The sequence below is a fragment of the Pholcus phalangioides genome, unplaced genomic scaffold (genome assembly GCF_987345545.1).
Source record: "Pholcus phalangioides strain wild (caught in Gottingen) unplaced genomic scaffold, Ppha-v1.0 ptg000013l_1, whole genome shotgun sequence".
Taxonomy (NCBI): domain Eukaryota; kingdom Metazoa; phylum Arthropoda; class Arachnida; order Araneae; family Pholcidae; genus Pholcus; species Pholcus phalangioides.
Genome location: NW_028301606.1, coordinates 26399175 through 26415701, shown reverse-complemented (window position 1 = coordinate 26415701; position 16527 = coordinate 26399175). Strand labels below are relative to the sequence as shown.

Here is a 16527-nt window from a genome sequence, read left to right as displayed (position 1 = left end):
GTTGATAAAAAATCCTGATCAAAAAAAATTTAAATATTAAAAAAAATCCGATTTTAATTTAAATAGTTTTTATTTTCACCTTAAAATGTTAACTTAGGGTTGTTCAAGTATTAAGTAAACAATTTTTTTTACCCATTTTTGACCTCCTTGTCAGCAAAATTTTATCATTGCCCCTTACCTCCTAACGCATATTGTTGGGATCAGAACCGTATTGCAGGAGGAGGCATAGGTGACTCATGCACCCCCCCCCCCAGACAAAATTTTTTTTAATGCTAACAATTTTTTAAAAACTAAAATTTCGAAAGAAAATACCTTTATATGTTATTATAAGAGTTCTGTTGATTTTAATGCTATTTGAAGGGAAAGAACTCAATTTCTCTCTTAAGAAATTTATTGCAACCGACCCTTTAAGAAATATATGGTAAACCCTCGACTCGTGGACCAAATGTGACTTGCTCCTCAAACCAGATTTTATAAAAATGAACTAAGCAACGCATTTACAAATCACTTAAATGACCAGTGACAATTTCAGAGCATTTAAGTGGCCTGTGGCACATTTTCAGATCACTGAGGTAAGCCTCAAAGATCACCTAAGTAACACGTGACACAGTTACAGAACACTTAAACGATCTGTGGCACATTTAGAGATCCTTTGAGTGACAAGTGGCATTGAGTGACTGTTTTAGACCTTTAGAGTGACAGTTTTAGAGCACTTAAGCGACCTCCAGTGCGGTTCTACATATCACTCGAGTTACCCGCGGAACTCTGGTATATGTATTTTATATTAATTTCTTATTGTTTAGTATTAAACACTATTCTCTATAAGTTGTGTTTTTGGTATCATTTTGGAGTTTCTAGAACAAATTAGATTACATGGAAATTTAGATTTATATGGAAATTACCTCGGTTTTGATTTTGCCGATTGTTTTCGACAGGTTTCACAACCAAGGTCCAAACCAAGGTATCACTGTATATTATACAAAGAATAAATACTTAGTACGATTGTATAAAATAATTTTCTGCTCTACAGAATTATTTTGGAACATGTGTATTTTTTCATGTAAAATATACAATTTCAATAGAGCATAACATAAAAGTTAAGGAAAAACTATGGAACTATTTGATATTCTTCAATTCAACACGATTCTCGCCATCTAAAATTTCTACAAAATATGTGTTCACAGCTTGTACAATATATATACTGTATAAGATGTAAACAGAAATTTTGTAGAAATTTTTATTTTCAATACACATGAAAAGAATACAGCATAGATAGGTGTTTAAGTTTTTTTATAATGTTAATTTGTCATTAAATTTTCTAGATAATCATTTTCTGTGGTTCCCAACTTCAAGGCGCAAATGCGAGCCGATCTCCCGTTAAAAAGTCTCGCCACAGAAAGCAACAGTTCTACAACGATAAATCATTCAATCATAACACTTCACTCATAGTTAGAAAAACTGGTGGCAGATGGCAGCACTACACATAACAAGCATTACAGAGAAACAAAAAACTTCACGTCAGGTTTCACTACACGTACACGCACATTCCCGCATGTACCGATTCGTTGGGGGGTTCTGCGGGACATGGTGTAACAGTAGTAGGTAGGGCCTCCAAAAAATGGCTCGGGGATCCATGATGTTCTTAAGTCAGCCACCTCGTTGGACAATTTGCCTGTTGTGGCGTTGTATTTGTAATATGACCATACAAACTATATTTTTTGTAATATTTGTAACATACTTAAAACAATACCTTTATTGTGCATAACATTAAAATATAGCTAGCAATAAAAATACAGAATTGGACTAAAATGTCTTTTAATATAACAGTGCTGACTGCATATGATGCTTAAGAGAAAAGCTCTTATAACTCATCTAAGTGCAAAAGTAAGAATGACAACATTGACATGTTTGACTTTTTTAACACCACGTTTTTGAGGTCAAAAACCTAACCCTGTGATCTATCACATATTTTAAATAAACAGCTCTATTTAGCTTAGGAAATTGAGCACATGTAATCAGTAGTTTAAATAACATTAGCAATTTGGATAATATTGACTATAAAATATATATTATATTCTACACCAGTTTCCCAAAATGGGCAATATCGCTCCCCGGTGGGCAATAGAATGGTTCAAGGAGGCGATAGAACCTACTGATTTAACATAGGATCCTATTGGTTTACTTGAGTTGGGGGGCGATGAGAGGAAAAATTTTCTGATGAAGGGGGGCGATGTAACAAAAAGTTTGGGAGACTGTTCTACACCATCAAAAAATTAAAATTGTAAATTATAATATTTAGTAATTATAATTGTAAATTATATTTTAATTATTGTAATAAATTAGTGTTTAAAGGTAAAAATATTACAAAAAAATACATGTTATTAACCTATTGTGTTTAAAATAATATCCAAAAAACATTCACTCAAGTTTTTGATAGTTTAAACCAGTTATTGACGCTTGTCATGTCAAAAACCCATCCATGATTTAAACGTAATACTTATGCAAGGTCAATAAAAAAAACATACCCCTTTCCCTCCAGCCAAAGAGATAACTGGATGAATATTAGATGTTTTCAATGATTAATTATGGAGTTTAACAAGTGAATTGAAATTTTTCAAAAAATAATCAACGTTGAAATAAATTAATACGATAATGCTTATTGTGACGACACAATATTTGAGTTAAAAAACAAAGGCGCAGCCATTTCGAGAAGAAAAACAATATATCAAACTGATGGTAACTTATGAATGTAAGACGCCAGGGGCTATTGAAAATAAGTAGTTTGACAAATTCTATGCAAAAGAATTCTCCATGCCAAATCTCATTGGCTTTAGTGTTTCTTTATTATCCCCAATTGATTGTGTAAAAGTTGTACGAATCATTTGTTGATGTCTGTTCACAGAACCGACTCCTTGTTTATAAAAATTCACTGGTACAAAAAAAAAAAACTCTCTACTGGGGATCACAGATGCTCACAAGAAATTTGATTCACCTCAGTGACATTTCTTTAATTGGAACCAGATACCCACTATAGAGTAATTTGCTCAGGGATCTAATCATTAAATGCATGTTTGAAATTAAACACTTGACCTTGTAATAGAGACCCGTTAATTAAGCTTATCCAGCATGCAGGGTAATTTTTCTAGTTAGCCTGATACAACTTTGGGTTATTGAATTTTTAATATAGTTTGGATATGTATTCAACATCCATATTTTTCATGGAAATCTTTTCTAAACCACCTTTGTGGACATTTTGTCTGTTGTGGCCTTTGTATAAATAGAAAAATCGCCAAGATCACTTTGAATAAATTAGTTCTTATCAAGGTTAAATAAAAAAAAATTTAAATCATTTATTGAAACAACACTTATGGAATAGGATAAATATTAGACAAGTTTAACAAACGGATGGAAAATGATCAATGCTCAAATAAATCAATGTGATGGTGTGGTAGCACCATGCGACTCGTTCAGGTTGTTTAAACGGCAGTAGTTCGTGGATCGATGATGTAACAATTATATTAAACACCAAACAGTAATTCCACAAATCAGTGGTGCTACAGAAGAAAAAATTTCTCACCATTAAGCATTTCAATGGAGGTACTAGTGTTTTCTTCCACCCCTGACAGAGTAATTCAAACAATTTTTATGCAGTGTTCATATAAATCAAAGTTAGTCAGTTCTGATATTTGTGATTAGCTGATAGACGACCAAGATTTAGACAAAAAGTTACTGGAGATTCATAAAATTGTACAATACATTATCACAAATAATCAAGAAATTCGATTCACCTCGATGTAGCTTATAAATTTATAATACGGTTATTAGCAAGTAGATGGACAAATTTTGCAAAAGAGTTTGCTATTCAGCATTGGCTTCAATGTTTTCTTTGCCATCCCCGAATTATGTAAAAATTATGTAAATTACCTGTTGATTCTGTTCATAGAATTGACCCCTTCCTGGTTTATTAAAATTCACTGGTGGAAAAGGTTAAACAAATTTAAACAAAAAGTTACTAAGGATTCATGAAATTATGCAATACACAATCACAGATGCTCAAGAAATTTGATTCATCTCAGTTGGACACTACATTTCTTTACCCTGAACCAGACTCACTCATCAGCAATTCACTAAGGGACCCAATTTTTAAACATATATTCAACGATTAAACCCTTGTGATCCAGTAATAGAGGCCCATATTAATTATTGGCTTATCCAATCCCTGTAGTTAGCATGATACAAATACCAAACCAACTAGAAAAATTGCCCCAGGCTGTAGGAAGAGATCACTTTCAATAAATTAGTTCTCATCTAGGATAATCAAACGAAAAAAAAATTATTTGAACATAACACTTGTGTGCTTAGATCACTTAAAAAAAACCACCCCTTTCCCCTCCAGCTAAGAGAGATAAAAATAATTCATCCAATTATGTTTTCGATGTTAGATGAGTTCAACTGTGAAACGGATCGAAATTTTTCCAAAAATGATCGACGTTCAAATAAATTAACGCGATAACGCCGGTTAGTGTGGTAACACCATGTGACTCAACGTGTTCGAGTTGGAAAAAAAAGGCGCCATTTTGAGCAAAAAAACGGCGTTCGCCATATTAACACGCCGGTAGCTCATGGATCGATGACGCCGGCGGTTATCGAACACCGAGCGAAGCCCATGTTAAAAAAAAAAAACCCACAAACTCACCATTAAGCATTTCAATGGCTTTATCGGCGTTTTCTTTGCTAGAAAAACCAACGAAGGCGAATCCTCGCTTGACTTGCAACGATACGGGTTCGATGCCGGAGGTCTGCTGAATAACTTCTTTGAGGGTCCCTTCGTTGACGTCAGGCGGCAGATTTCCTATGTAAAGCTTGTTACTATTGTTGTTGCTCATGATGGCCGAAGAAAAATGACGGGGGGAATTTCAGTTAAAAATTTACACGTTCGAGAAGAGATTTTTGTTACGAAATAAAAACAAAAACCCCAACAAAAAATTTAAAATTAAAAAGGAGAAGAGAAAAAAAAACAAAGGTCAAAGAATATGAACGAGGGTCGGGTAAAAAGCGGAGAAAGAGACGGAACTAAAAAAACGCCCCGATACCAACACGCCCAGCTAATCGAAATGTTTTATTTCCCACGTGTTCGTTGCCGGTCACGTGACCTCGCCCTCATCTCCTAGCGGCTTTCCCCCCCAGGAACTGAAATTAATTTAATTTAAAAAAAAAAAACATTTCATTTCCATAAACAACACCAGTAAAAAATAGCGAAAATCATTCGGTTTTATTGGAACGGTGAAAATTTCAAATTTCGGTAACTCGTTTGCCAAACTTTCCGGTGAACCAACTCATGTGACTCAAACACTAATCACCGAGTTGGGTTCCAAAGATTTAAAAATTAGAATTCAAATCAAGATTACGGGAGAGAATTACTAAATTAATATTCAATCCACAGAAACTTTAATCAAGCGTGATGGAGACATCCGTGAAAAATTTCGTTCACGAAGATGCAATGGCATTTTGCGAAATTTCTTGCGAAATTATGCGAAAAATAAGTTTATTTGACCCAACTAACATTAAATGACGAGTGTTTTGAATATTGTTTTTTAATGTAGTACTGTATTTCAAGGTTTTGACTCCATTGAAATCACAAATATTTGTACACGGTTACAGAAACTTCGACTCATCCGTAGACTTGTTTGCGGTGCGTTCCCTTCGATGTAATCAGGTCGATTACACCAAAACGAACAATTGCACAAACTTGACGCAAATCACTGCTTTTAAAAAACAGGTGTTCGAGAATTTCCAACTTTAAAGATAGCAATACTCGTGGGTAAATTTCATTCGACAAGGTTTTGTTCATGACCAGTGGTGCCGTCTTAACGCATGGGGGCATGGCCTGGGGGCCCTCAACAGAAGAGAGGGTCTCACAAAAATTAGATCTGGTTGAAATTTTCTAGAATTTATTAGGTTAGGCTTAAAAAAAAAAAATTGGCCCGGGGGACTATGGTGCTCTTAAGACGGCCCTGTTCATGGCACAAGAGACATCAGGGTCGTCTTGGGACCATTATGAGCCCCCGAGCCAAGTGATTTTTTTTTGAGGTTCTTTACTTGGCAAACCCACTCGAAAATTTCAACCGGTTCTTTTCTGTGAGGCCCTCCCTTCTCTTGAGGTCCCAAGCGGGCATATGCGTTAAGACGGTATTGCGAGAACTCTCACGAAAGACGTCGATAAACAAAATCGGATCATTTTATAAGAAATTCAAACTGTGGTGGGCCACTTTGAAGAAAGGATATCCAACAGATTGGCGTTAATCATGATTGGCAAGACATCAATAGGTCATAGCCTAGAAAAGAACATTTTTTTTCTCTTTACTGGTGAGCCAAAAAACCCCCCACCAGTTAACGTGTTAAAAAACTTCAAAATCAACCAGTACTGTATTTCTTGAAGCGTCACTACTAGGGCTAGACTTGCGCGGGTGCACGTACCAGGGCCGCCATATATAACGGGCCCTAAATGAGATTTAAACTGCCTACTTAAGTTTTTCTTTATACAGCTTAACATTCAATTTTGTGTGAGTTACGCCACTCAATTGGTACACAACAGGCAAATATAGGGCAAGAAATCAATTCTTCCCCCTTTAACGAAAAAAAAAATTCTATCATTGGCATAGTCGGAAGTGGCTATCAGGGCAGTCTTGACAGGCCTCCTGCTTTTCTAGAAATACCTGCAACCCAATTGTACATACTGCCGAAAATTTGACTAATTTTCATCAGGCCTTTTCTGCACTTGAGGTGCTCCGACGGCGCCCTATGTGTTAAGACGACAATGGTGGACTTTCGTCCCCTCGTTCACTATACGCACCCTCGGAAATACCCATGGCTGCCATCCTGGAGAACGGCCCCTTGGCTAGGATCATTGGCGGGCCCCAAGCAAGATTTCTCATGGGGGCCCTTCTATAGTGAATTTATAGCATGAACATGCAAAATTATGGCAATTGTCCAGGGACCTGTCAGGCCCCCACCCATGTGGGCACCCCCGTTTGAGGTGTCCGTATTCGCTTACGCGCACAACCATGCAATTGTGGGCTAATTACTAAAAATATACATCCTCGCAATCTAGACTGGATTATTGGGCCTCTAGGCTAGAGTACCGTCAACTTTTTCCCTTGTAGAGAACATTTTCAAGTATGTATTGTGGAGGGCAGCAATATGCTTGAGGCTAGTCCGACAGATTCATATATATGAAAATGTTCAGGAATACCTGATCTATAGAAAACTTGTGTCCCCTGGGAGCTCATGACTCTCTTAAGATTGAACTTAGCCTGGGGGTAGTGCCATCACGGCCGTCATCTTTATAGTAAACAGTAAAAAATATATATTTACACACCGGTTTTCTTTCATGCGAGAGGCCACCGATGAGATGTAAACAAATCGCTGCGAGCTTCATTCTACTAAGTGATATCGGAACCAGGGCCGTCTTAAGGGCATCGTAGGCCCCCCCCCCGGGCCAAGTGATTTTTCCCAAAGCACTCCCTGACCGGGCCCATACACGCTCACTCTCGAAAATTTCAACCAGATCCAATTCTTGTGAGGGTCCCGGACGGGCCCATGCGTCAAGGCGGCAATGAACGGAACCTAGAACGTTCTAAATAAGTGGAAAATTTTTTAAACCAGATCGGTCTTATAATGATTAAAAAAATTGGCGTACGCAGGATCGACTTTTGGAGGGGGGCCACAAACATTTTCTTGCCGAGAAATTTTGAGTTATAACCCTTTAAAAAGGTATTTGAATTAACAGAAATTAGTCAATATAGCATATAAAGGAAATTTTCGTCCGATATTTAAATTTTTCACATTTTTTGTTGGATTGGGGGAAAGGTACGGGCAACCTGAGCACTCTCCCCCCCCCCTTCGTATACGATCAATGGGGCGAGGACTCAACCCTGGGCCACAATTTCCACACGGGGAAGCATGCGTTTTGAACTAGCGTGAAATCAGTTTGTGTAATGCTTGTTATGTGTAGTGCTGCCATCTATATTTCAGAAAAACAAGTTAGTGAAGCGTAATGATTGCATCGTTGTAGGTATGTTGCTCTGTGGAGCGACTTTTCAACGGTGAGATCAGCTTGCATTTGCGCCTCGAAGTTGGGAACCACAAATATCTAGGGCTGTCTAAATAGCATCGTGCTTCCCCCTCCACCGGGCAAGTGATGGTCTCATGCCTCTATCTTTTGCTGATAAATTACCCGCCTTCATATTTACCATTTAATATTACATTATATATTAGCAGATCTGACAATTACCAGCAAGTGCCTCGGTGGGTCAATGCGTTACGACTGGACTGACATCGCGCTTATCCATGATCTGGCACTGATCCGGGGCATATGCATACAATTATTGGAGGACCCTGGGCCGGATACAAGTTTACGCCTATGATCCGGTGGACGGATGTGAGCGATCACTACTACCCCCCCCCCCTACATTTGAGACGGAAACAATGGTTTCACCGTACAAGCCGTATATATTCATCGTACGCTTTTCATCTACACATGGCCCAGGATCCGCCACCTGATAACGAAAAGGCCATCTCAGCATCATGGGACCAGTGCAGTCTTAACACATGGGCCTACCCCGGTGCGGCCAGGGGGCCCCTCACGATGAGCTCAAGAAACAATTTTCGAGAGCAATTATGTAAACTGGTTTGTAGATATTTCTAGCCAGGTTGGGGCACTCAGAAAAAAAAAAAAATCACTTATTCCGGGGGTCTTACGATGAGCTTATGATGGGACTTGCGGGCAAAGCAATAGACCGACCCCCCCTCAAAAGTTTAACAATCGATATGAAGGCTCGGGTGAGAAATATTAGATGGGACCACATGGGCGGAGATACGGGGGGGGGGGGCGTGGGAGGGCATTGGCCCCCCCCCCCTCCAGCGTCAAAGGTGGAGTCGACTGATTTGATGTATATATGTATTGACATCATCACCGTGCCCCCACAGACTTCCAAGTCTATCTTGGCCTATGGACCACCAGTTTAATCGGTTTAAGAAAAAAAATTCTACCAATCGGCCTCATTATGAAATTAGGTTAATGCAGGGCAGGGAGGGAGAGGTGTTTCAACAGCACCACGAGGCGATGGGGGGGGGGTCCTAACTAGCTGGAATACCTGCCTATCGCATATTAAAAAAAAAAAAAATTGTGCTGGACTGACAAGGCTCTTGGGGGCCGATTATTTTTCACTATAGGGGGGGGGCCACGAGTGGGTCTCCTATGCACGTGAGGTGCCTAAGTAGAGGGGGACCACGAATTATGTGGTTTGAACCAGGGTTGTCGTATAACACTATTCGATATAGAAACCGATTCGGGACTGATGTAGGATTTATTTTATCAAATTAAATTCAAAATTAGATCAAAATAAATTGAAACTAATTTTTTTTTTTTTAGATAAAATCATTTTGAAATTTAAAAATGCACTCACTGTTCGGAAGGCAAAAATCCTGATCCCAAAACACGTTCGGAATATACACAGCTACAATTTTCCTAGGGAATAAAGACGACGTCGGTCCGTTGTTGCCATACTTTCCTTTCCTATTAACCATCGAAGTTGCAGAAGAGATTTCAAACAAATTATAACACAACAAAAAAAACACCAAAATATAATTATTTTTTTTGTTGTCTGGTTTTTTTCACTTTTTTGCAGAAGACATCAAAAAAAAAAAATCTGTTCAAAATTACGAACTCGCCAACTCGGATGCATATGCACGCGTGCGCGCCTTATGAAACTCCTGGCATTGTTGGTTTTGTGTCTTATATCCACAGCTCTCGCTAGAAGGCGCTGAGTGTCCTCCTGGGAGCCAATCAAACGCTGGTTTGAGCTGATAGCGGGAAATTCGAAATTATGCAAAAGGTCTCCCCGTTTTAAAATGAGCGGGGATTTTTGTTTCTATGTCCTGAAAAAAAATAAATTGAAAATACTTTTCATTTCAGTGTCCAAATTAAACTTACGTGCAATACCGAAAAAGTATCATGCAACAAATAAGTTGAACGTCAATAATTGACGGTTGTAATTCCCATAGAGAAAATGTTAACGACCTTCGCTTATAACGTCAATGAAAATTCAACGACTTCGGATGTAACGTTTTTCGTCGTTATTCCATATCAATTAGGGTGATGGCATGACACTTATAGAATATTTCGTAGTTTTGCTCTTGACTTATTTGAAAATGCCACTTCTCAACAATGCTCATACTTCATAACCTTACTAAAATCGGGGATAATTTGTAGATTATGGTAATTATCACTATAAATATTAACCTCATATTTAACAAGTTGACGCAGGGGGCCACCTAGCAACAGTCCGTGGACCTCAAGTGTAAGACCTAAAGGGTCTCCACGAAAATGAGATTTAGCCAAATTTTCGACAGTAAGTATATAAATCGGGTAGCAGGTATTTCGAACGGAGAGGCGCCAGAAAAATTCTGCCGGGGGTGGGGGCGTTATTCTGTTAAGACTGCACTGGCCGCTTCAATGTGAAATACAATTTAAACCATTGCACACTTACTGTAGCACTGCAGTTCTCACCAAGATATAAGGAGTAGTTGATTTACGACAGTCGGAAACATTTTTAGCATCAATTAGCGATGTTCCGTACTCATGACATCAATTTCCTGTATTTTTGCCGATCAAATATGGGCACCTTAATTACAATAAAACAACTTCCTGCACACTATTCGATTGCATCTGATTATAGTTTTTTTACTTAAAAGCAGGTGCGTCTTAACAGCACCAGGGGCACTCAGGCAAAGTGATATTCTGGGGATTCCTCACCTTCAAGGTGAAGGTCCCTAATTATCTGAAAATACCTGCTAATAGATCATAGCACCAAATCACATTATCACGAGGCACCCGGGCAGTGCGTTAAGACGGCCCTGTTTTAAAGGTCTTGAAACCATCAGCCTTACAGCCTTAAGTTGTAACGACACCTCGGTTAAAACGAAAAGATTGCGGGGAATCTTCGATCTCGTTATAACCGAGTTTGAATAAGTCATTGCACCGATTTGTGTATTTATATCGCGGCTTTTTTAAATAGCTGCCGATATGTCGGAGGATGATGATCCACCATCAGGGTGATCTCCAACCTTCACGGTTTCTTGTACTGCTGTGGAAGCAAAAAAAAAAAAAATGTAGCCACAGAATGTTTTTGGACCTCACTCGAAACATCTCAATTATGAGATTACTCGAACACCTTAAAAACAAATTGCCTATCAAAAAATTAAAGAAACAGCGAGGTTCCCTCTTCTTGGTGATTTGATATCTATTAAAAAATATATGGTGAACAGGAGAATCAACTAACTTGAGCGCTCAGGAATCAATGTGTTATTGCAGTTTTATTTCCCCAAATGAAACAAGAATAGCGTCTGGAACAGCAAAAATTCATTCGAATATTCTCAAAATCAAGGGGGGCATGTGTTTAAACAAGAGAAGGTTCGAAGACGTCTATCGTAACACCAAGTACCGTGGATCCCGCTTGTAACGTTCCTCTTACGATTTATTTTCGTGACTCAAACTTTTGCTAATAATCATGGATGTTCCCCGTTTAAAGCGTTTTACCGCTTACAACGTTTTACATGACTTTTTTCACAAACGAGATCCACTGCATAATTATAGCTCTATCCATGGCCCCCATACCGACATCCTGCAGCAGGGCCCAACGCTAGTAACTTTGGTGGGCCCCACTATAGCAAATTTATAGTGTGAAAAAACAGCCGCTGTGTGGGCAGGGAAGAAGCACCGGAAACACATGCCCCCAAGCCGACTTGAAAATAGTAAAAAAAATTAATATTTCGATGAAAAAAATTAAAATAAAAAGATTTGTTAATTTAAATTTTTTTTGAAGATAGATGTCTCAAAATTTCTCGGGAAGAAACTTTTTGCGCCTCCCCCCAAAAGGTCGATCCTGCGTACCCTCCTGTGTGTGGGCATCGTGCTAGACTTGTCGTGAAAATCCAGGTTCCAACAAGTTTGTGGCACAGTGGTGGTCGGCTGAAGTTGGTTTTCCAACTTCGAGGCGTGAATGAAGGCCTTCTCCCATTTGAAAAAGTCTCTCCGCAGAGAGAGCAGGCAGACCTACATGATAGTTCAAGCAATTACGATCTTCACTTCAAAATATGGAAGACCGATGGAAGCACCAGAAAAACACGAAACCAGCACAACTGACAAATGAATTGGAGGGTTCCACAAAGACACGCACACTCACATTCCAGAGTGTACCGATTCGTTAGAAATTCTGCCGTTAGGAATGTGTGGTGCTACGGTTATTTAGTAATAGTGTGAAAAAATAATTAGAATCGTCCCGGTCGGGAGCCATGGATCTAGTGTCATCTTACGTGTATCATTTTTATCGTTATCTGAGCATCTATTGTCGACTGATGGTACGTGAAGAAATTCAGACATTTTTCATGATTATTCTTACTTACAAATCAGTCTTCGTCTCACTAACATTAGAAGATAAAACTAAAAAAAAATTCATATAAGTAAAATGGAGATTTTCAACGACCATTGTTTTTTCTCTCGTTTTTTTTATAGAAAAAATTATAAAGATGTGTTAGTGCTTCCGCGGGATTCAAAATAATAAGATTAGTGGTCCGAAAGGTTCATAATAGCTGATCCAGGGCAACTTCTCACCGAGAAACTTTGTTGTATACCATTATTATAGCAAACTACATCTGCGAATGATCATGAATTTTAAGAATCGTCACAAAAGTGAATCGGTAATGGGAGATCTTGGACTTCAGTTATGTCTGAAAATCATTGAAAGATACGCGATGCATACATAAAATGACAGTTTTAAAGTTATATAGTATTGATATACTTCGCTTAGAAACTATGTAGTTCACAAAACCATTTGATGTGTTTATAGATAGTTTTTTTAGTTCCTAAACACGGGAATGGGATCGAAAAAACACATTTACATATAGTAATAATTCCAAATACGTTACACTTATCCAACAAATTTTAAGGCAGTTTGACTTTTAAATATTTATTTTTAAACCTCAAAATATGAAATTTATAAATAATTAACGTATTTTTTAAATAAGAATTTCTTAGCACTGAGAACTTTTTTCGCACTAGTTAACATCAGATCATGACTGATACGCATGAGTGTTTTATACATTTGTTAAAGACATAACGTCGTCTTTCGGGAAATTAAATACATTAATCTTCTACAAGTTTAAAGTCAAAGTTGCGAATTATATAAGTTACGATATTTTTGAACTGCTGTATCTTGTTTATACATTTTTTCCCTTTTTCAAATTTCAAGGCTATGTATGAATCGATACTCCAACATAATTTTATGAGCATTTGATTGTTTAAAAATCTGCTCCCCACTAAACCCCCTCCAGCATCAATTGTAATCATGAAAACTTTCATTATTCATGAACATGTGGGTTTTGAATTTAAAAAAAAATATGAACAGGGCAAAATTGATTTGTTTACTTCATGTTAAGCGATCAAACATTCAACTTGTTATCACAAAAATCGTTCACCTGTATTTTTGACACTGCTTCTGCTACCTCAATTTAAGGGAAACAAAACCATGTGTGCCGGGAACATTTAAGATCGTCTCGAAAATTTTTTCTCTGTCCAGAATTCAAGCGTTGCATAGACATGACAGTATGTATTAATAGATTACCAACTTCCGAAGATTCTTGGAACGTCTACTTCACCGAAGACAATGTATAGATGTTAATATTCCAAATGTTCCATTGATGTATCTATCCATTAATGAGAGCCATTCATAATTAATTCAGGTAAAGATCGAGATATAAACTGTCCCAATTTCTAAAAGTTGCAAGTTGATAGTGTTGCATACTCGATTGATCAGAAATCTAAATTTTTTTCAGGCCAAATTTTTTCACTGTCTAAAAATAACATACTCGTCAAGGACGCCTCCGAGTTGACTTCAAATATGACAAATATTTTGATTGATCTTGAGATATAAGCACAAATGTCCACCTATTGACATTATAATGCCCTATAAAAATACAAGAAAACGTTAACAATTTAGTCGTATATAAATATACACAACTCACCCCCGCAAATTCCAATATATTTCAATTACTGAAGATACGAATATTAACTTCACTATCCAGATGTTGGGGGATCGAATCCAACAACAGCTGACATTTCAGCCCAGTTTGTATGCAGGCATAGGAAAAAAGGTGGCGTTTGAAACACATCACAAAACGCACATGCGCCCGAAGTGGCAAAACTGAACACATTAACTCGGTGACTCGTAACATGTTGACGGACGCGAGCACATAACGATCAAAGTCGGAATATGATATTATAATGTCACTACATTGTTTTTGAAACTAATGTTCATTAGTAATAGAGGTGGATTTTCCTTTCAGAACTTTTTTTAGTCTAATATTTTAAATTTTTAGATGATTCTTGAATACAGTCAAAACTCGTTATAATGCCCCGATGCCAAACCCACTTAGCACAGGAAATCTTCACCGAACAAATATTCCATTTCTAGGTTTTACATGTGTTAAACCGTTATTCGATATAACGCCGAACTCTATAGCGACACAATTATGCGAAATAAACGGTGGCGTTAAATCGGGGTTCCACTGTATGATCATTGGTATGCAATTTTGCTTTCTAGAACTTTAACGGTTCATTTTTTTAAACAAAATTTTATGTTAGTGAAAAAACAAATTAACTTTGAACTCAGCTTCCACTTTGTAGAAAGCATTAAAAAAATCCGAAAAAACTTCACTAATTAATATTATTCTTTCATTAAAAAAAACGAACGGCATTGCATTACAAATAAACATTTTCATCATTTAATTAAGCATATTTTTTTCTAATTTTATCACAATATTAAATATTTTTTCAATGAGTCTCTTTGTCTCGAAATAGAATGAAACAAAACTAGTTACCATTTTTATCGCACCGGGTATCATTTTATTCAAAGGACGGCAAATTAGATCGAGTTCATAGGTAATTCCGATCTCACAGCATTGTTTTATCATTTTCATTCTCGCTGAGCGATTGGTGAGCTAATCCTTCGGGGGTGGGATTCCTGTAGTAGGAATGTACTCTGAGGTCTTGTCATCTCTGTTGTACCCCATGTTGTCAGGAAATGTTTCGAAAAAAGCGCAGAGCTCATGAGACCTCTGAAACACCAAAGTATAGGCTTCTTCTGGTGCAGCACGCAAGTATCTTATCGACTTTGGGCTACGGTTTCAAAATTATCGGTACCAAACATTTGCGCATTGAATTCCAACACGGGACGTCCGAGTTCGAATACTTGCGAGTACAGTGATATCTCGGCTAACGAACGCTTCGGCTAACGAATCTTTCGGCTAACGAAGATTTTTTCGTGGTTTTTCTGCTTCTGTTAACGAATACGAATTCAACCAACGAACATTTTCGTTGATGTGGATGCATCAGCTCTCATAAAACAGCCGAGGCAGCTGAATTTTATCCCCCAATCATCATCTGAATTGGTCACTCCAGCCCGATTAACTCCTGTCCACCTCGGAATCTTTTTTTTTTTTTTGTGTACCTCCTTGCGCTTTTCTGAAAGTTTTCGAATCATTTCAGCTAATAGAAAATTCATTGAAAAAAAAGAGCCTAGACTGGGTTGTTTTTAGAACACACGTTCTTCCAGTGCAAGACTCAGCATTAAACTGAACAGTCTGTACATTCTAGGAGATTATTTTTTCCATCTGCATGTACGAGACACAGAAATGAGCTGAACATGGGTGGAGATACGGGGGGGGGGAGCGTGGGGGGCATTGCCCCCCCCCCTCCTTCCCAGCGTCAAAGGTGGAGTCGACTGATCTAATGACTGACTAATGTATATATATGCATATATGAATTGACATCATCATCATCGTGCCCCCCCCCCCCCCAACAATAATAACCGTGCCCCCCAGACTTCCAATTCCAAGTCTATTCAGCCTATGGAGCTAACCAAACCCAGTGATACGACAAAGATCAAAAGATGAACGATGATTGGAATTCCATTTAGTTCATTCTAATACGATATAATGTTACATGATAATATGGAAAAGGAATCCATCAAGAGATCACCAATAGATCTATTGCAATGTTTCCTCAAAGTATGCGTCGAGGCTCCTAGGGGCGTCACGAACCACAGCAGTGACCTGGAGATATTGATTTGTGAGCCTATTTATGCTTTGAAGTGGTTCTCTTACAAGAGAAAATATCTAATAAACTACTCCGAGGAGTCGCAGGTTTACCATGAATTGAGCGAGAACCGCCGGTGACAAAAGTTTGAGAACCACTGATCTACAATGATGAACACGATATGGGCGCGGTAGCCCAGGTCGATAAGATACTCGCCTAAAGTACCAAAGGATATTTAGATGTGTCGCGAGTTCGATACCCGGTTCGTCCTTGTCAGAAAACTTTCCTGACGCAGGAGTACAACAGAAACGGCGACATGACCACAGAAAAAATTGCTACCGCAGAAAGTCCCCCATCGAGGGGTTAGCGCACCA

General features: G+C 38.1%; 1 protein-coding gene across 12 annotated transcripts in view; it reads right to left on the bottom strand.

The window, feature by feature from the left end:
• Imp (IGF-II mRNA-binding protein) overlaps nt 1-14171 on the bottom strand; it is a 60448-nt gene extending 46277 nt beyond the window's left edge. For 2 of the 12 annotated variants that reach the window (XM_089241049.1, XM_089241051.1), the window contains exon 1: nt 9468-9771. In XM_089241049.1, the coding sequence (XP_089097175.1) occupies nt 9468-9588 (121 nt within the window). In that variant the 5' untranslated portion in view covers nt 9589-9771. Of the gene's footprint in view, nt 1-3577; nt 3615-4696; nt 5128-9467; nt 9773-14082 lie in introns of those variants that run through there. The other 10 variants (XM_089241055.1, XM_089241056.1, XM_089241054.1 and 7 more) reach the window with 10 other exon arrangements.
• Nucleotides 14172-16527: the final 2356 nt, after the last annotated feature.